This window comes from Lethenteron reissneri, unplaced genomic scaffold (genome assembly GCF_015708825.2).
Source record: "Lethenteron reissneri isolate LAM-NWPU_2019-01 unplaced genomic scaffold, ASM1570882v1 scaffold_115, whole genome shotgun sequence".
NCBI classification, from domain to species: Eukaryota; Metazoa; Chordata; class Hyperoartia; order Petromyzontiformes; family Petromyzontidae; genus Lethenteron; species Lethenteron reissneri.
Genome location: NW_026890838.1, coordinates 901,065 through 914,840, shown reverse-complemented (window position 1 = coordinate 914,840; position 13,776 = coordinate 901,065). Strand labels below are relative to the sequence as shown.

The 13,776-nt window shown below is 48.6% G+C and overlaps 1 protein-coding gene across 2 annotated transcripts; it reads left to right on the top strand.

Annotated features, from left to right (window-relative positions):
- Nucleotides 1-2,657: 2,657 nt before the first annotated feature.
- On the top strand, nt 2,658-13,144 carry LOC133361610 (zinc finger protein ZFP2-like). Of its 2 annotated transcripts, none has more exons than XM_061580558.1 (3): nt 2,658-2,718; nt 4,394-4,563; nt 7,831-13,144. In XM_061580558.1, exon 3 carries the CDS (start codon nt 7,859-7,861, stop codon nt 9,104-9,106), a length of 1,248 nt encoding a protein of 415 aa, XP_061436542.1. In that variant the 5' UTR covers nt 2,658-2,718; nt 4,394-4,563; nt 7,831-7,858; the 3' UTR covers nt 9,107-13,144. The 2 variants fall into 2 exon arrangements, with proteins under 2 accessions (XP_061436542.1, XP_061436543.1); XM_061580559.1 differs by lacking the exon at nt 2,658-2,718 and adding an exon at nt 3,825-3,919.
- The last annotated feature ends 632 nt before the right edge of the window (nt 13,145-13,776 follow it).

Below are 13,776 nucleotides of genomic sequence, written 5' to 3'. Positions count from 1 at the left end.
AACCCGTCGCAATGAACACGCGACGGTATTTGTGAATAAATTATGTTAATGACCCGCAAGTGACTGGGCGTAGCTGTGCCCAAATAAGGATTTTTACTGGAACGGAAATCGACAGTGACCAACCAGACGTGACGTCACGCTCAAAAGCGAGGTGGAGGGGGGGGTGTGAATATCTTGGCGACATGACGTCACTAGCAAGGAACACCTCCCCCAGGCGTCTCACATCGATGAGGTAATGCGGAGCTGTGACGTCAGAGAGCGGGGGGTTTGAATTTATTTAGATTCCGATTTAAAGCTTTCGTGACTGCAGGGATTCATCTTCTTGGTTCTTTCGGTAAAGTCACATAGAAGGGAAGTAATAAAATAATAAAAATAAAACATAATAAAACAATTCTCACGACGTTTCGGCCACAACGCAAGCAGCCGTCCTCAGGTGAAAACCAGGTCCGTCGAGGCGACAGAGTCTGAATGAAACAGCACACGAGCTTGGAGCATATATATAAGCTGGGCGCATTGACAAAGGAATTTGCATATCAAAAGGAATTTAGCATATTTATGGGAAATGCAGGAATGTGATTAGTACTGCATATGCATGTGCATTATGCAGGATTAACAGCATCAAAGGGAGCTGCAGTTACTGCTGCTGCTGCAGTTGCTGCTGCTGCAGTTTCTGCTGCTGCTGCAGTTGCTGCTGCTGCAGTTGCTGCTGCTACTGCAGTTGCTGCTGCTGCTGCACTTGCTGCTGCTGCTGCACTTGCTGCTGCAGTTGCTGCCTTATCCATTTTAATATAACACTATGTATTATTCTACCCACCCTAATGTGTATCACACTGCTATATGTTTACTATACAATTACTACACCATACATTACTCTGCACACTGCACCATGCCAGTGAGTGGAACGCGGTCTGAAAGTCACCGTAAACGTGAACACAATCAGTTAAGATCCGAAATGGTTTATTACGTCCTTCCAATGATTGCTAAGCCAGAATCCATCTTCTCGGTTGAAATTGTCTCTGTGTTTGTATATGTGGATCGCCTCATGAACGAATCTCTCATGATAGCCAGATGGCTTGCAGAGAACCTCTGTCTTGGAGAAGTCAATGTCATGTGAGCCCACTGAATTGTAACAGTGATCTGCCACGGCTGAGGTGTTTGTCCTACCGTGTTTCAGGTCTGCCTTATGTTCACGGATGCGGTCCGAGACATGTCGTTTGGTTTCTCCAATGTAACTGCTACAACAGAGGCAACTTAGTTTGTAGACGCCAGGGTACTGTATGTCTGGAACCACATCTTTTACAGACGGGACCAGATCACGGATTTTATGTACTGTGTTGAATCGGACCTGGATCTTGTGTTTAATCAGGATTTTGGATATCTTTTTTGTGACCCCAGCAATGTAGGGTAAGGTGATGGTCTTGAAAGGCTCCTCAACAGGATCCTTCTTGATGGTTGGAGTGATGGCTTTGCGGATTGTGTAGTCGGAGTAACCATTAGCCTTAAGAGCTTGGCGTACGTGTTTGAGTTCACTGGAAATGTGTTCATGGTCGGAGATGCATTGGGCTCTATGATATAGAGTATTGATGAGGGAATTCTTCTGGGATGGTGAATCTGATCAGATTCACCATGGAAGTCGAAAATGATGGCAAGCTACCCTTTTTGGATGTCCTAATCAAAAGGAGACCTGATGGTTCAATGAGCCACTCTGTCTACAGGAAAGCCACCCACACGGATGCTTATCTAAAACCGGATTCCCACCACCATCCATCCCAGAAGAATTCCCTCATCAAGACTCTATATCATAGAGCCCAATGCATCTCCGACCATGAACACATTTCCAGTGAACTCAAACACGTACGCCAAGCTCTTAAGGCTAATGGTTACTCCGACTACACAATCCGCAAAGCCATCACTCCAACCATCAAGAAGGATCCTGTTGAGGAGCCTTTCAAGACCATCACCTTACCCTACATTGCTGGGGTCACAAAAAAGATCTCCAAAATCCTGATTAAACACAAGATCCAGGTCCGATTCAACACAGTACATAAAATCCGTGATCTGGTCCCGTCTGTAAAAGATGTGGTTCCAGACATACAGTACCCTGGCGTCTACAAACTAAGTTGCCTCTGTGGTAGCAGTTATTTAGATTCCTTTTCCATTGCTCTTGAACAGAGACCCCTTGGGTGCGTGAGCTCAACCACCACATGAACACTATTGTGTGTGTCTACACATGGCATTCTATGGGTCTTTCGGTAAAGCCAAGCAGATACAAAAATAATTTTAATAAATAATTATAAAAATATCACGACGTTTGGATGGCAACACAAGCGATCGTTTTCAGGTGTAAAAAAATACAGCGAGAGAGCTTCTGAAGTCGGACGTGAAATAGGCCTGAGATGGGTGCAGCCCAAGGGTAAGTGGGCGGGGCTAGAGACGGTATTTGCATGTAAATGTAAGATCGGAGGGCGCCCTGAGGCCGTGGCTTTATCGAAAGACCCATATAATGTATTCCTGCTGTCACGACAACTTTAAGTCAAGATTTATATAAATTTAAACTCTAAACCCGCTCTCTGACGTCACCACTGCATTGCGTCATCGGCGTCAGACGCGAGGGGCAGCTGTGGCCCGCTAGTGACGTCATGTCACCTGCTGCTGCCGCGTGACGTCACGAGACACCAGGAAGCTGCCGATCCGCGCGCGCGCTCACTGAGATCCGAGGTAAGAAGTTCACATCGTGGTGGTTGTTGTTGTTGTGGTTGTTGTTGTTGTTTACCCAGGAAGAGCACCGCTCCTTCTCTCTCGTAGAGATATCAATTGAGTAGCAGCGAGTATGGAATCGATGTCCAGGTTGGAACATTACAACGCGGGGCCTAGCCATGCGGGGCCTTGCCTCCTGCCCTCGCCTGATTGCATTTGGTTTATTTCTCTGCTTAAATTTAATCTGTCTTCATCTGGCTCACTACTTTGAAACTTTGCTTCTTTTAAATATTACTACAGTTTTTAATCTTACCAAGGCCAAGCCCACTTCAGCTGCTATACCGCTCTTGTTTTCAGAAGCGACCAGCCCACAACAAAGTGGCTTATCAACGTGTGGAAATGTCTGTCGGTCAAATACTCTAAACGCGTGGTGATGTTGACTCTTAATGTGGAGGGGAAAACCCTGAGGATCCGGAGGAAAATCCACGCGACCACGGGGAGAGAGAGACACGCAAACTCCAAATATACAGGAGGGGTCGGGATCGAACCCACCACTTCCTGTATTCCAAGAGAGGCAGTTAATATCTCCCAGCCACCATGGTGCACACTCGAGTACATGACCACAATGAGTCTCAGCACTCTAATTCAGGAGCGTTCTGCCGAGTTGGTTTTGCTGATGCACCCTTTAGACCGATGAACAACTATTTTTATATTACCAACCAAGGCTCACAGAGCTGTTAGATATTTTTCAGAAGCCACCTGGCCATAGATGATAGCTCAACGAAATGGCTTTAAACGTGGAAGATTATAGCAGCCAAATAATCTAAATGCATGTTTCTAAATGTGGAGGGAAAAATCGAAGGACCCGGAGAAAAAATACTCCGAGTGAGTCAGTGTACTCCTTTTTGTGAGTGCACTCTGCGTGTGTGAGTATACTGCGTGTGTGAGTATACTCTGTGAGTGTGATTATACTCTGTGAGTGTACTCCGTGACGGTACTCTGCGTGTGTGTGTCATCTACGTGTGTGAGTGTCATCTGCGTGTGTGAGTATACTCCATGTGTGTGAGTGTACTCTGTGTGTGTGCGAGTATTCCGTATGTGTAATGTGGGGAGCGATCGTGTCGCGTGGTGACGTCACCCTCAGAGTCGGCGCCTCCCCCTGTCTGGCGGGTGACGTCACCAAGAGCAGACCGGAGAGAGGAGTTGGGGACAGCAGCGAGAGGTGCGCTTTTGGCGAGTGCTTGCGAGTGAGTCACGCGTGTAGAGTGTACAGAGAGAGGGAGTGAGTGTGTTCATTGTAATGTGTGTGTGATATATTGTGCTGTCACATGGTATGAAGAATGTCGTGGGTTCGATTCCAACCCTGACGCATTTATAATTGGAGTTTACATTTTTTTTTCTTCTCTCTCTCCCCGTAGTGGCATTGATTTTTCTCCTCATTTAGAAACATGCATTTTGAGAATTTGGCTGCAATACATTTCCATATTATAAGCCCCTCAGTTGAGCTATCATTTGTGTCCAGGTCGATTCTGAAAAATAACTATGCAGCTCAGTGGGCCTCACCTGGTAAAATAAAAATAGTGTACTGTGTTTGAGGGTTTTCCAATTTAATTTGTTATTTAACAATAAAAGATTATTTTTCAGGAGGGTCCTGCATTGGACTGTTTGACCACCACCAAATATATTTTGAGTTTAGGTTTGGGAGAAAAACGGAAACCCATTGGAACACCAATACCGACGGTGACGGCCGACGCCAGGATAGCGGCCACGGGCTCTTCTCCCAAGAAAGGAATCCGCTCCCCACTGCCCATCCACGGTGGCGCATCGTTGGCGGGGCTGCACGCCGAGCCCCACATTTTCCAGGAGGTCGGTACCTGCAATACATTCGTGACATAACACGCTCGACACATATAACTCTTGTCCGAGGCGACCCTTAAGGGTGACCCTCCCCAGCAGTCCCATCCCACTTCCACTTGCATTGTGCAGCGCACGATCCGGGGCCTGTAGGCAGCCCACGTCAACCCCGACCACGCTGCAGTGTGTTGCACTCACGAGTGACGTTACCGTCCCCGTGTCCAGCAGAATCCGGGTACGCCGCCTGTTCACCTGCCCTTCCATGAGCGACGTGGACCCCATTATTCCTGCCACCAGCTCCCGCAGCCAGTCACCCGCAGTCGCCGCATTTTGGGGTGTTGTTGTCAGCATCTGCGTGGGGGTCACTCGCTCACCATTATCATGACAGTTTATTTGTGTTGGGGCCACGTCAATTGCACCCCTCCGTGGTCCCCTATTTAGGGAGGCCTTGGTGTTTAACCCTGATGCTTCTCTCGCGTGGGCGATCTGGCGACTGTCTCTCACGAGATTCTCCCATTGGTCGCATAGATAGCATGCACGGGGAAGGGCGGTGGCTCCATAAGAGGCCCCTTGCCCACTCCCCCTTCCCCACTCCCCCTTCCCCTCCCAGTGCGCATTTGTTCGAGTTCTGCCTCTTATTCAGACACTCGCCCGGTTAGCCCCCCGACCATGGAGTATAGCCCTCTCAACTCGGACTGGACCATCTCCGCTGTGGACTGCAGCTTGGTCACATTCCCGTTTACTTGGGTCACCTCCCCGCATACTTGGGTTACCTCCTCACATACTTGGGTCACATGGTCTGTGATATCTCCTATGCCGGTCTGTATCCCTGCCACCCATCCTTGGGTTGTCTCACGGGGTCCCGGAGGCTCCTTTGTCCCCCATCCCTCACCGTCCTGGCAAGCTTTTCCTCCTCTGGAAGAAGACTTGCGATGGTGTGCTCCTGTCTCAGCCGTTGGAACTGCGCACTCTCGCGAGCAAATCTCTCACACACACGCATGCGCGCTCGACAAGGGTTTTAAATGGGGGATATGGGCAGTTCGCATCTGGCTGCCACCACGTTGTGCTTGTCAGATACTGTTGAACTTTCTCGGCGGCGAGGTCATCGATGATCTCGGCAGTGTATCCCAGGCGTGCGCTCTGCATTAGCCAGTATGATTTATTTTAGTGCGCGCTCACTGAGATCCGAAGTGAGAAGTTCACATCGTGGTGGTTGTTGTTGTGGTGGTAGTTGTTGTTTACCCAGGTAAAGCCTCGTTCCTTCTCTCTCTCGTAGGGATATCAATTGAGTAGCAGCGAGTATGGAATCGATGTCCAGGTTGGAACATTACAATGCGGGGCCTAGCCATGCGAGGCCTTGCCTCCTGCCCTCACCTCATTGCATTTGGTTTAATTCTCTGCTTAAGTTTAATTTGTCTTCACCTGGCTCACTACTTTGAAACTTTTTTCTTTTAAATATTTTTACAGTTTTTTTATTTTACCAGGCCAAGCACACATGATGCCTTGTAAAAGGTTTCAGTTTGGTGTTTGAACATCTTAACACCTGTTTTGTTGCCAGGAAAAAAGGGGAAAACCTATTCTCATTTTTGTACTGGCAAAGGAGGTCCTATGATGTCGCTGCTCACCCTGAGCTCTCATTACTCTGATGGTGCTTGTCTTTGTGCTGCACGCCTATTGGCGTCCTCTGGTCTAACACCGTTTGAGACTATGCTTGAACGAAAAATATCTCTGGTGTGAACCAATCAGTTTCGAAGACAATGCATATTTATTTGTATTTTATATAAAAGTCTCCACGCGCTCGTGCTTGCGGGGGATTTGGCTTTCGGACGGTGGGTTTAAGACGGAAATAATTTTCCAGCCGGCACACCCTGGTGGGAAAATGCTATTGCGTTTTCACGTCCGTAAATTTTAAAGTCGTTTAATTAACGAATTAGTGTCATTCTTATTTTAATTATTTACTTATTGCGCCACATCGACCGTACCAACTCATGCCAATTGCCTGAGGGGGGCGGACCCTGCCGAGTGATGCGCGTTCGCTCCAGCTCACGGGGGACATTTTATTTTACGCATTTCACATGGAATAAATATACACATCACGTTGGCGATTTCTCTTTACAGTGTGATATCTTCTTCCCCCCCTCACCCCAATGCGTGCAGTTACTGCTATAAAGTCCTTAGATATTAATTTCATATTATTAAAGCGGTTACATAGTATTATTATGGCGAGGGCGGGGGGATGGTGAGGGGGGGGTAGCGGCCCAGCTCGCAGCCTGGCAACGTCTCACCTCCGGCTTGCCAATCTAGGCGAGGCCGCGGGCTCTGCACGGGACGAGGCGTCACCACGCCAATGTAAAGTACAATTTTATTCAATCTTTCGCTAAGAACTCAGGTTTATTGTTTACTATTATTAAACAAATACGTTTATAAACATTACAATGATAATGTTTGTGTGCACATAACAACTCTGCTTCATTGTTTACTATTATGAAACTAATAAGTTGCCTAATATTACAATTATAATGTTTGTGTGCAGAAACTACATGTGTGTCCCTAAAGTCGATGTCTGTGTGTGAGTCCATATGTGTTTGTGTGCGTGTAAGTCGATGGGTTTCTATGTGTGTGGGTCCATGTCTGTGTGTAAGTCCATGTGTGTGTGTCTCTTTTTAAACGAACACATAACTTGGGAATTTAATACCATACAACACTGCACCTGCTCTGCTCCCCATGAATAATCAGGTAGTTCTACACATGGTTGAGGAGCTCCTATACCTGGTTAATGTGTTCACGACCAGCTCTGGTTTCACTTCAAATTAGTCTAGCAGCATTCTTTAATTATGCTCTGTAACACTATGTGGAAGCTGCCTGGACTTTTTCTCCATACAAAGCTGTGAGTGTCCATTGCCAAGGTCTAGTCAAATGAACATTAATTTATATATTTCTGCATAATACAAATAGTATTATTTTCAACAGCCTTTGCTATGTTAGCTAATTTTTCTTAAATAAATATTCTTGTCGTAGCTAGACAACCGAAATTGTGTGCTTGGAGTTTTTGGTAAACATTCATTTTGAAGACACTAGGGTGTCCAGGCATGTTTATGACCATTTGGCCTCTCATTGTGTGCCTTAACAGCCCATGTGATGAATTGGGGAATCTCTTTCACTATATCATGAAAATATGAATATATATAGACGTGTAAGTCATGTGTGACTATGTATACATGCATTCCTCTTTGCCTCAATACTCACATAGATGGTGTGGATATGTTTTTCTGTCTGCAGCTGACGCTTGTTCTGTAGAATTGGCCTGATGGAGCAAAGGCACTCAGTGCAGCTCGGTACAAGAAGGAAACAATGCGTCCAGAATGCAAACAACACGGATCGTACTGGAAACTTGACACTGCACCAGAGAACACACACAGGAGAGAAACCTTTCAAGTGCACTGTGTGTGGGACGGCGTTTGCACAGTCATCAACTCTTCAGACCCACCAGAGAACACACACAGGATATAAACCCTTCATTTGCAGTGTGTGTGGGAAGGCATTTTCAGATTCATCTACTCTTAAAAATCACCAGAGAATACACACAGGAGAGAAACCTTTTAAGTGCACTCTGTGTGGGAAGGCGTTTGCACAGTCATCAAATCTTCAGACCCACCAGAGAACACACACAGGAGAGAAACCTTTCAAGTGCACTGTGTGTGGAAAGGCATTTGCACAGTCACCACATCTTCAAAGACACCAGAGAACACACACGGGAGAGAAACCCTTCAAGTGCAGTTTGTGTGGTAAGGCATTTCCAGGTTCATCTACTCTTAAACATCACCATAGAACACACACAGGAGAGAAACCCTTCAAGTGTAGTGTGTGTGGGAAGGCATTTTCAGGTTCATCTACTCTTACACAACACCAGAGAACACACACAGGAGAGAAACCCTTCAAGTGCATTCAGTGCGGGAAGGTGTTTGCACAGTCATCAATTCTTCACACCCACCAGAGAACACACACAGGAAAGAAACCCTTCAAGTGCACTCTGTGTAGGAGGGTGTTTTTAGATTCATCTACTCTTAAAACACACCAGAGAATACACACAGGAGAGAAACCCTTCAAGTGCAGTGTTTGTGGAAAAGCGTTTGCACAGTCATCAAATCTTAAAAAACACCAGAGAACACACACTTATCAGAAAATCCACAAGAAGTGTAATCTGAAATCAGCTTGTGAAAGCCAAAGTGCTGCAATGACCCCATTGTTCATGAAACAAGAACCAGAAGAAAATTCCAGCTTGGACACTTTGAAAGGTATCAAGGTGAAATATGAAGAGGCGAAGGTGAAATGTGAAGAAGTAACAGTGAAGAGCGTGGACGTGAAGGTAAAATTTGAGGACGAGTCAACTACAAAATCGGACCTTAACATAGATGGGTGCAACGTGAAGCAGGAAGAGAATTCTGACTGTGAGGCAGAGCGAGGCTACTCCCAGCAGTTTGTGGAAGTGGAGGTGTGGGTCGACTTCTTAGACAATACGAAATCAAATGGAGACCAGGTAGATGTGCAAGCTTGATACAATTAAGCTCCTATGGATGCACCTTTGTCACAGGCCTTTCTAATTAAAGAATGTGAAGTTGAACACTCAATTTCTAGGTTCAAACTGCAGTGTTTTCCTACTTTAAGTTTTACCACACATATTTGGCAAATCTAGAATTAATCCCAGCAACGTAGCAAAAGTGATGTTTCATCTACATAACAAAGGCTCAGTCCCATTCACAGCAGGACGCACCTTTATATCAGCTGCACCTTAACTCTTAGAACCTCCCAGTTCAACCAGTCTACACAACAAAGATTCATTCCTGGCAGCGGTTTCAGCCTCACCACCTCTACATAACAAAAGGCTCAGTCCCATTTACACGCACCTTTACATTAGCCTCACCTTAACAACTCTTTTCAACTAGTCTACTCATTCCTAACAGCGTGCTTCAGCCTCACAATAATAATATCCAGGGCCTACCTTGGCTCTTCCCATCCTCAACCAGTATATATACAAGGACTGTTTTCTTGGAATTTCTCTTACTTGATACAGCTATCGTGCTGTGACGGTTCCACCTGAAGACAGGCTTGTGTTGCCTCCGAAACGTGATTTTTATTTTATTTTTATTTTACTTTTATTAATTTTTTACCTACGTGACTTTACCGAAAAACCTAAGAATATGAATCCTTGCAGTCACAAAAGCTTCAAATCTAGAATTAAAAGTGTAAGAGTGGCCAGTATTTGTGGGCCTGTGGGTTGGGTCGATCTCTAACCAGGAGCGACGCAAGTGTTTTGTATCATATCATCTTAAACACTCGAAGGGTGCCCATAATGGGCATCTGCCCCTGTGTGCCACGAGGTGAGCGTTCACTGGCCTGCATGTGGATATGAGTTTGTAAGTCGGGGGCGATGATTGATATGCCAGTCGAATTTGAACCTTGAACCTCTGCAACAAATAGAGAATGTACTCCTACTTAGCTTCCATTTGAAGTACCGGTGAAGACACTTGACGCCGAGGTGGAGGCACACGGATATTTATTCAACACAGCTCGTATGTGACATACAGCACTGGAGGGGGTATCGGCCCCCTCACCCGACTAGCTAAGGATACACTTCCTAGCTAAGTCCTAGCCTGCCTCACAGTCCTCCACTACTGGGCTAGGGGAGGCTACTTGGCCCGACACTGGTAAGTCGGGCCGGTACCCGGAGTCCCAGACCAGCTCTTAGAAGAGCACCGGCTCTGGCTTTCGGGACCACGCCGCTGGCTCAGTCCTGTTCGGCCCTGATAAGGACATCGAACGAGGGGAGTCCAGGGCTCTATCTAAGACGTCTTCAGCCTTCTTGGTTAACTATAACATAACTGAACTCGAGCCCATATAACGTCCCCTTTTATACCCAACCCTCCTTGAGGGGTGGGGCCCCGGGGGATCATAACGCCAAACCAGCCCCCCCCAGGGTGTCTGGCTCGGACGTCGCAGAGGGCATCTCCCTGTGCACACACGTAGCCCCGCCCACTGTGTTTGTTTCCCATAGACTGCCATACATAACGGCCCTCTCTCTAACACCCCTACATCACCCCCCCCCCGCATAGCTTGCAGCCGTCCCGGCTGCCAACATACAGAATGACAATAAAAATGAATTTTTACCGTAACCGCGCGTGTGCCTCACTAATTTTCAACAATAACAAGAACGGCAACAAGAACACCAAAAAAATGCACAGCAAGAAGAGAAAACAACCCGACGCACCCCCCCTTGAATAAATACGAATTCCGTAAGAAACAAGCTATATACAATTTGCAGGGAAGCCACCATACACACAACAGCAGGTGAGCACAACGTATGTAAATTCAATGGGCAGGGAACACACCCCCCCACACAACACACAATGAACACAACATATATACACATCTTGCGGTCTCACAACAGTCTGCGCATTTTTGCGCGTGTCCTTGCGGCGGGCCCCTCACACGGGGAAACCCCGGGTGGCGGACCGTCAGGTGGTAATCGTCCGTCCCGGAGTGAGACCTCCTCTGATGCCGCGTGACCGTTGGTATCCCCAGAAGGGGTGGTCGGGCGTGAGCCCGTCAGTCTCGATGCACCTGGAGGTGGCACGGCCGGCAAGGCATTAGGTGAGCGCGGCGGAGACGGACCTAGTGAGTCGGTCGACCCCCCACACGTCTGGCCACGCATGTGTGAAGTGGGTTTGTGTACCGCGACGAAGGGTTTCAACCGAGAGGGGTGCACGAACCATCGCCGCTTCCCCCATCGAATGCGCACGCACTGTGGTCGCAAGACCTCGACCACTTCCACAGGGCCCCGCCACGGCCTCGCCAGCTTAGGGGAGGTAGCCAGGGGCACTTGGGGACAGTGCAACCATGCCCTGTCCCCCGGCTTCCACTGTATCACATGCGCCCGACCCAGCCTGAGGCGCTCGTTCGCCTTTTGACGGAGGTCCGAGTTCAACCTCGCAGCATCCCGCGCCTCTGTTAATTTAGCCAGATTAAATTTGACGTGGTCAGCCAATTTAGTTTTTCCTTGCGGGTCAGGGATCTGCAGCTGGGCGCGAACAGGCGGGTCGGGTTCGCGACCGTACATAAGGTAAAAGGGGGAAAATCCCGTAGCTGCATGGGGTGCCATCCGGTATGCCGCCAAGACCCCCTGAATATGCAGGTCCCAATCAGTCTGTGAATCTGAGACCTGCTGTGCCATCATTGACGAAATGGTGCGATGCAGGCGCTCGACCATTCCGTCAGTCTGCGGGTGATACGGGGAGGTCCGAATTTTCTTTGTGCCTAAGAGGTCACAGACTTGTTTAAGTAATTTGCTGGAAAAATTTTTGCCCTGGTCGGTCAGCAGCCGTTCCGGAGCACCTTTGTCCAGGACGTATCCCTGAACAAAGGCGTCCACGATGGCTGCTGCCGACTGGTTGGCAAGGGGCCAGGCCATGGGCCAGCGCGTAAAATACTCGACCCCTGTCAACAAATACCTATTGCCCCTGGGGGTGGCGGGAAATGGGCCCAAGATGTCCAGCGCGACAAGCTCATTTATTCTGGACACCTTGATTGATTGTAAAGGCGGGTTAGACTCCCGTGCCGGCGGTTTCCGTTGCGCACACCGCGGGCATGAACTCAATAGATCCCCAACATCCCTTGTCATACCAGGCCAGAAAAAATCCAGTTGTATCATTGCAAGGGTCTTTAGGGTCCCCAGGTGTAACAGGCGCTCATGCGCGGCCCACACCACCTTGCCTCGCAACTCAGAAGGGACGACCAGCCGATGTCGCTGTGATTTGCCGTCCCAATGCATGAGCAGACCCTGCACCATTTCCCATGCACCTGAATCACCTTTCACCCGCCCAGCACCCCCGACGCGACGACGCCACCCTAGGAGGGAGGTATCCTCCATTTGGAGGCGCCCCCACTCAGTGACGGGCAACCCCAACAGGGAATCTCTTCCCTGTTGTTCGATCGAATTATCAGGCAGTGGTTTGTCGTCGTCGGTGGCTGCCAGGATCGGAACCGATGCGTCCCCTGAAGGTCTGCAACGTCCCGACCCCAGGAGGCATGCACATTCCGAGGTGGTTGGCATGCGTGACAGAGCGTCCGCGTTGGTATGGCGAACGCCCTTACGGTAGGTGGTCTCAAAATCAAAGTCCTGGAGAACCTCCAACCATCGAGACAACTGTCCCGATGGTTGTTGAACTCGCAGGGCATACTGTAGTGCCGCATGATCTGTGCGGACGGTGAAATGCCGACCGTACAGATATGGGCGATACTGTTGGATGAAAAAAACAATTGCCAACAGTTCTCTACGGGTGACACAATATCTTTGCTCCGCAGGAGACAACACCCGACTACCGTACGCGACCACCCGTTCAACGCCATCAACCACCTGGGAAAGCACACCCCCAATACCCGTGTTGCTCGCATCGGTGTCGAGCAAAAAGGGCTTCGAAAAATCAGGGTAAATCAAGGGAGGGGCTTTTACCAGGGCGTCCCGAAGGGAGCGGAACGCAGCCTCCTCCTCTTGACCCCAGTGGAACCGAACCCCTTTAGATGATAAAGCGTGCAGGGGTTTAGCAATTGTCGCAAAATCAGCAACAAACCGTCGATAATACGACGCGAACCCAATGAAACTCCTGACCTCTCCCACCGAGGTGGGAGTCGGCCAGGAGCTGACACACTGCGTTTTGGCGGGATCGGTAGCAATACCTGAGCGTCCCACGATGTGCCCCAAATAACGCACCGAATCACGCAACAAATGGCATTTTTGGGGCTTGAATTTCAAATTAGCAGCCCGCATCTTTAGGAAAACCGCCCGCAACCTCTGGAGATGTTCATCAAAAGTTTTACCAAAGACGATAATGTCATCCAAATAAATGAGGCACGACTCCCATTGCAGTCCAGCCAAAACCAATTCCATCAAACGCTGGAAAGTTGCCGGCGCTGAGTGTAAGCCCATCGGCAACCGGTTGAATTGAAACAAGCCGTGCGGTGTACGGAAAGCAGTTTTAGGCTTTGACTCATCGTCCAGAGGAAGCTGCCAGAATCCCGAAAGTAAATCGAGTGTGGAAAAGAATCGCGCTCCCGCCAAGGCGTCAAGCGATTCATCCATCCGAGGGAGCGGGTATGCGTCGGCAACCGAAATTTTGTTAAGACGCCGGAAGTCAACGCAAAACCGCAACGAACCGTCCTGCTTTTTAACCA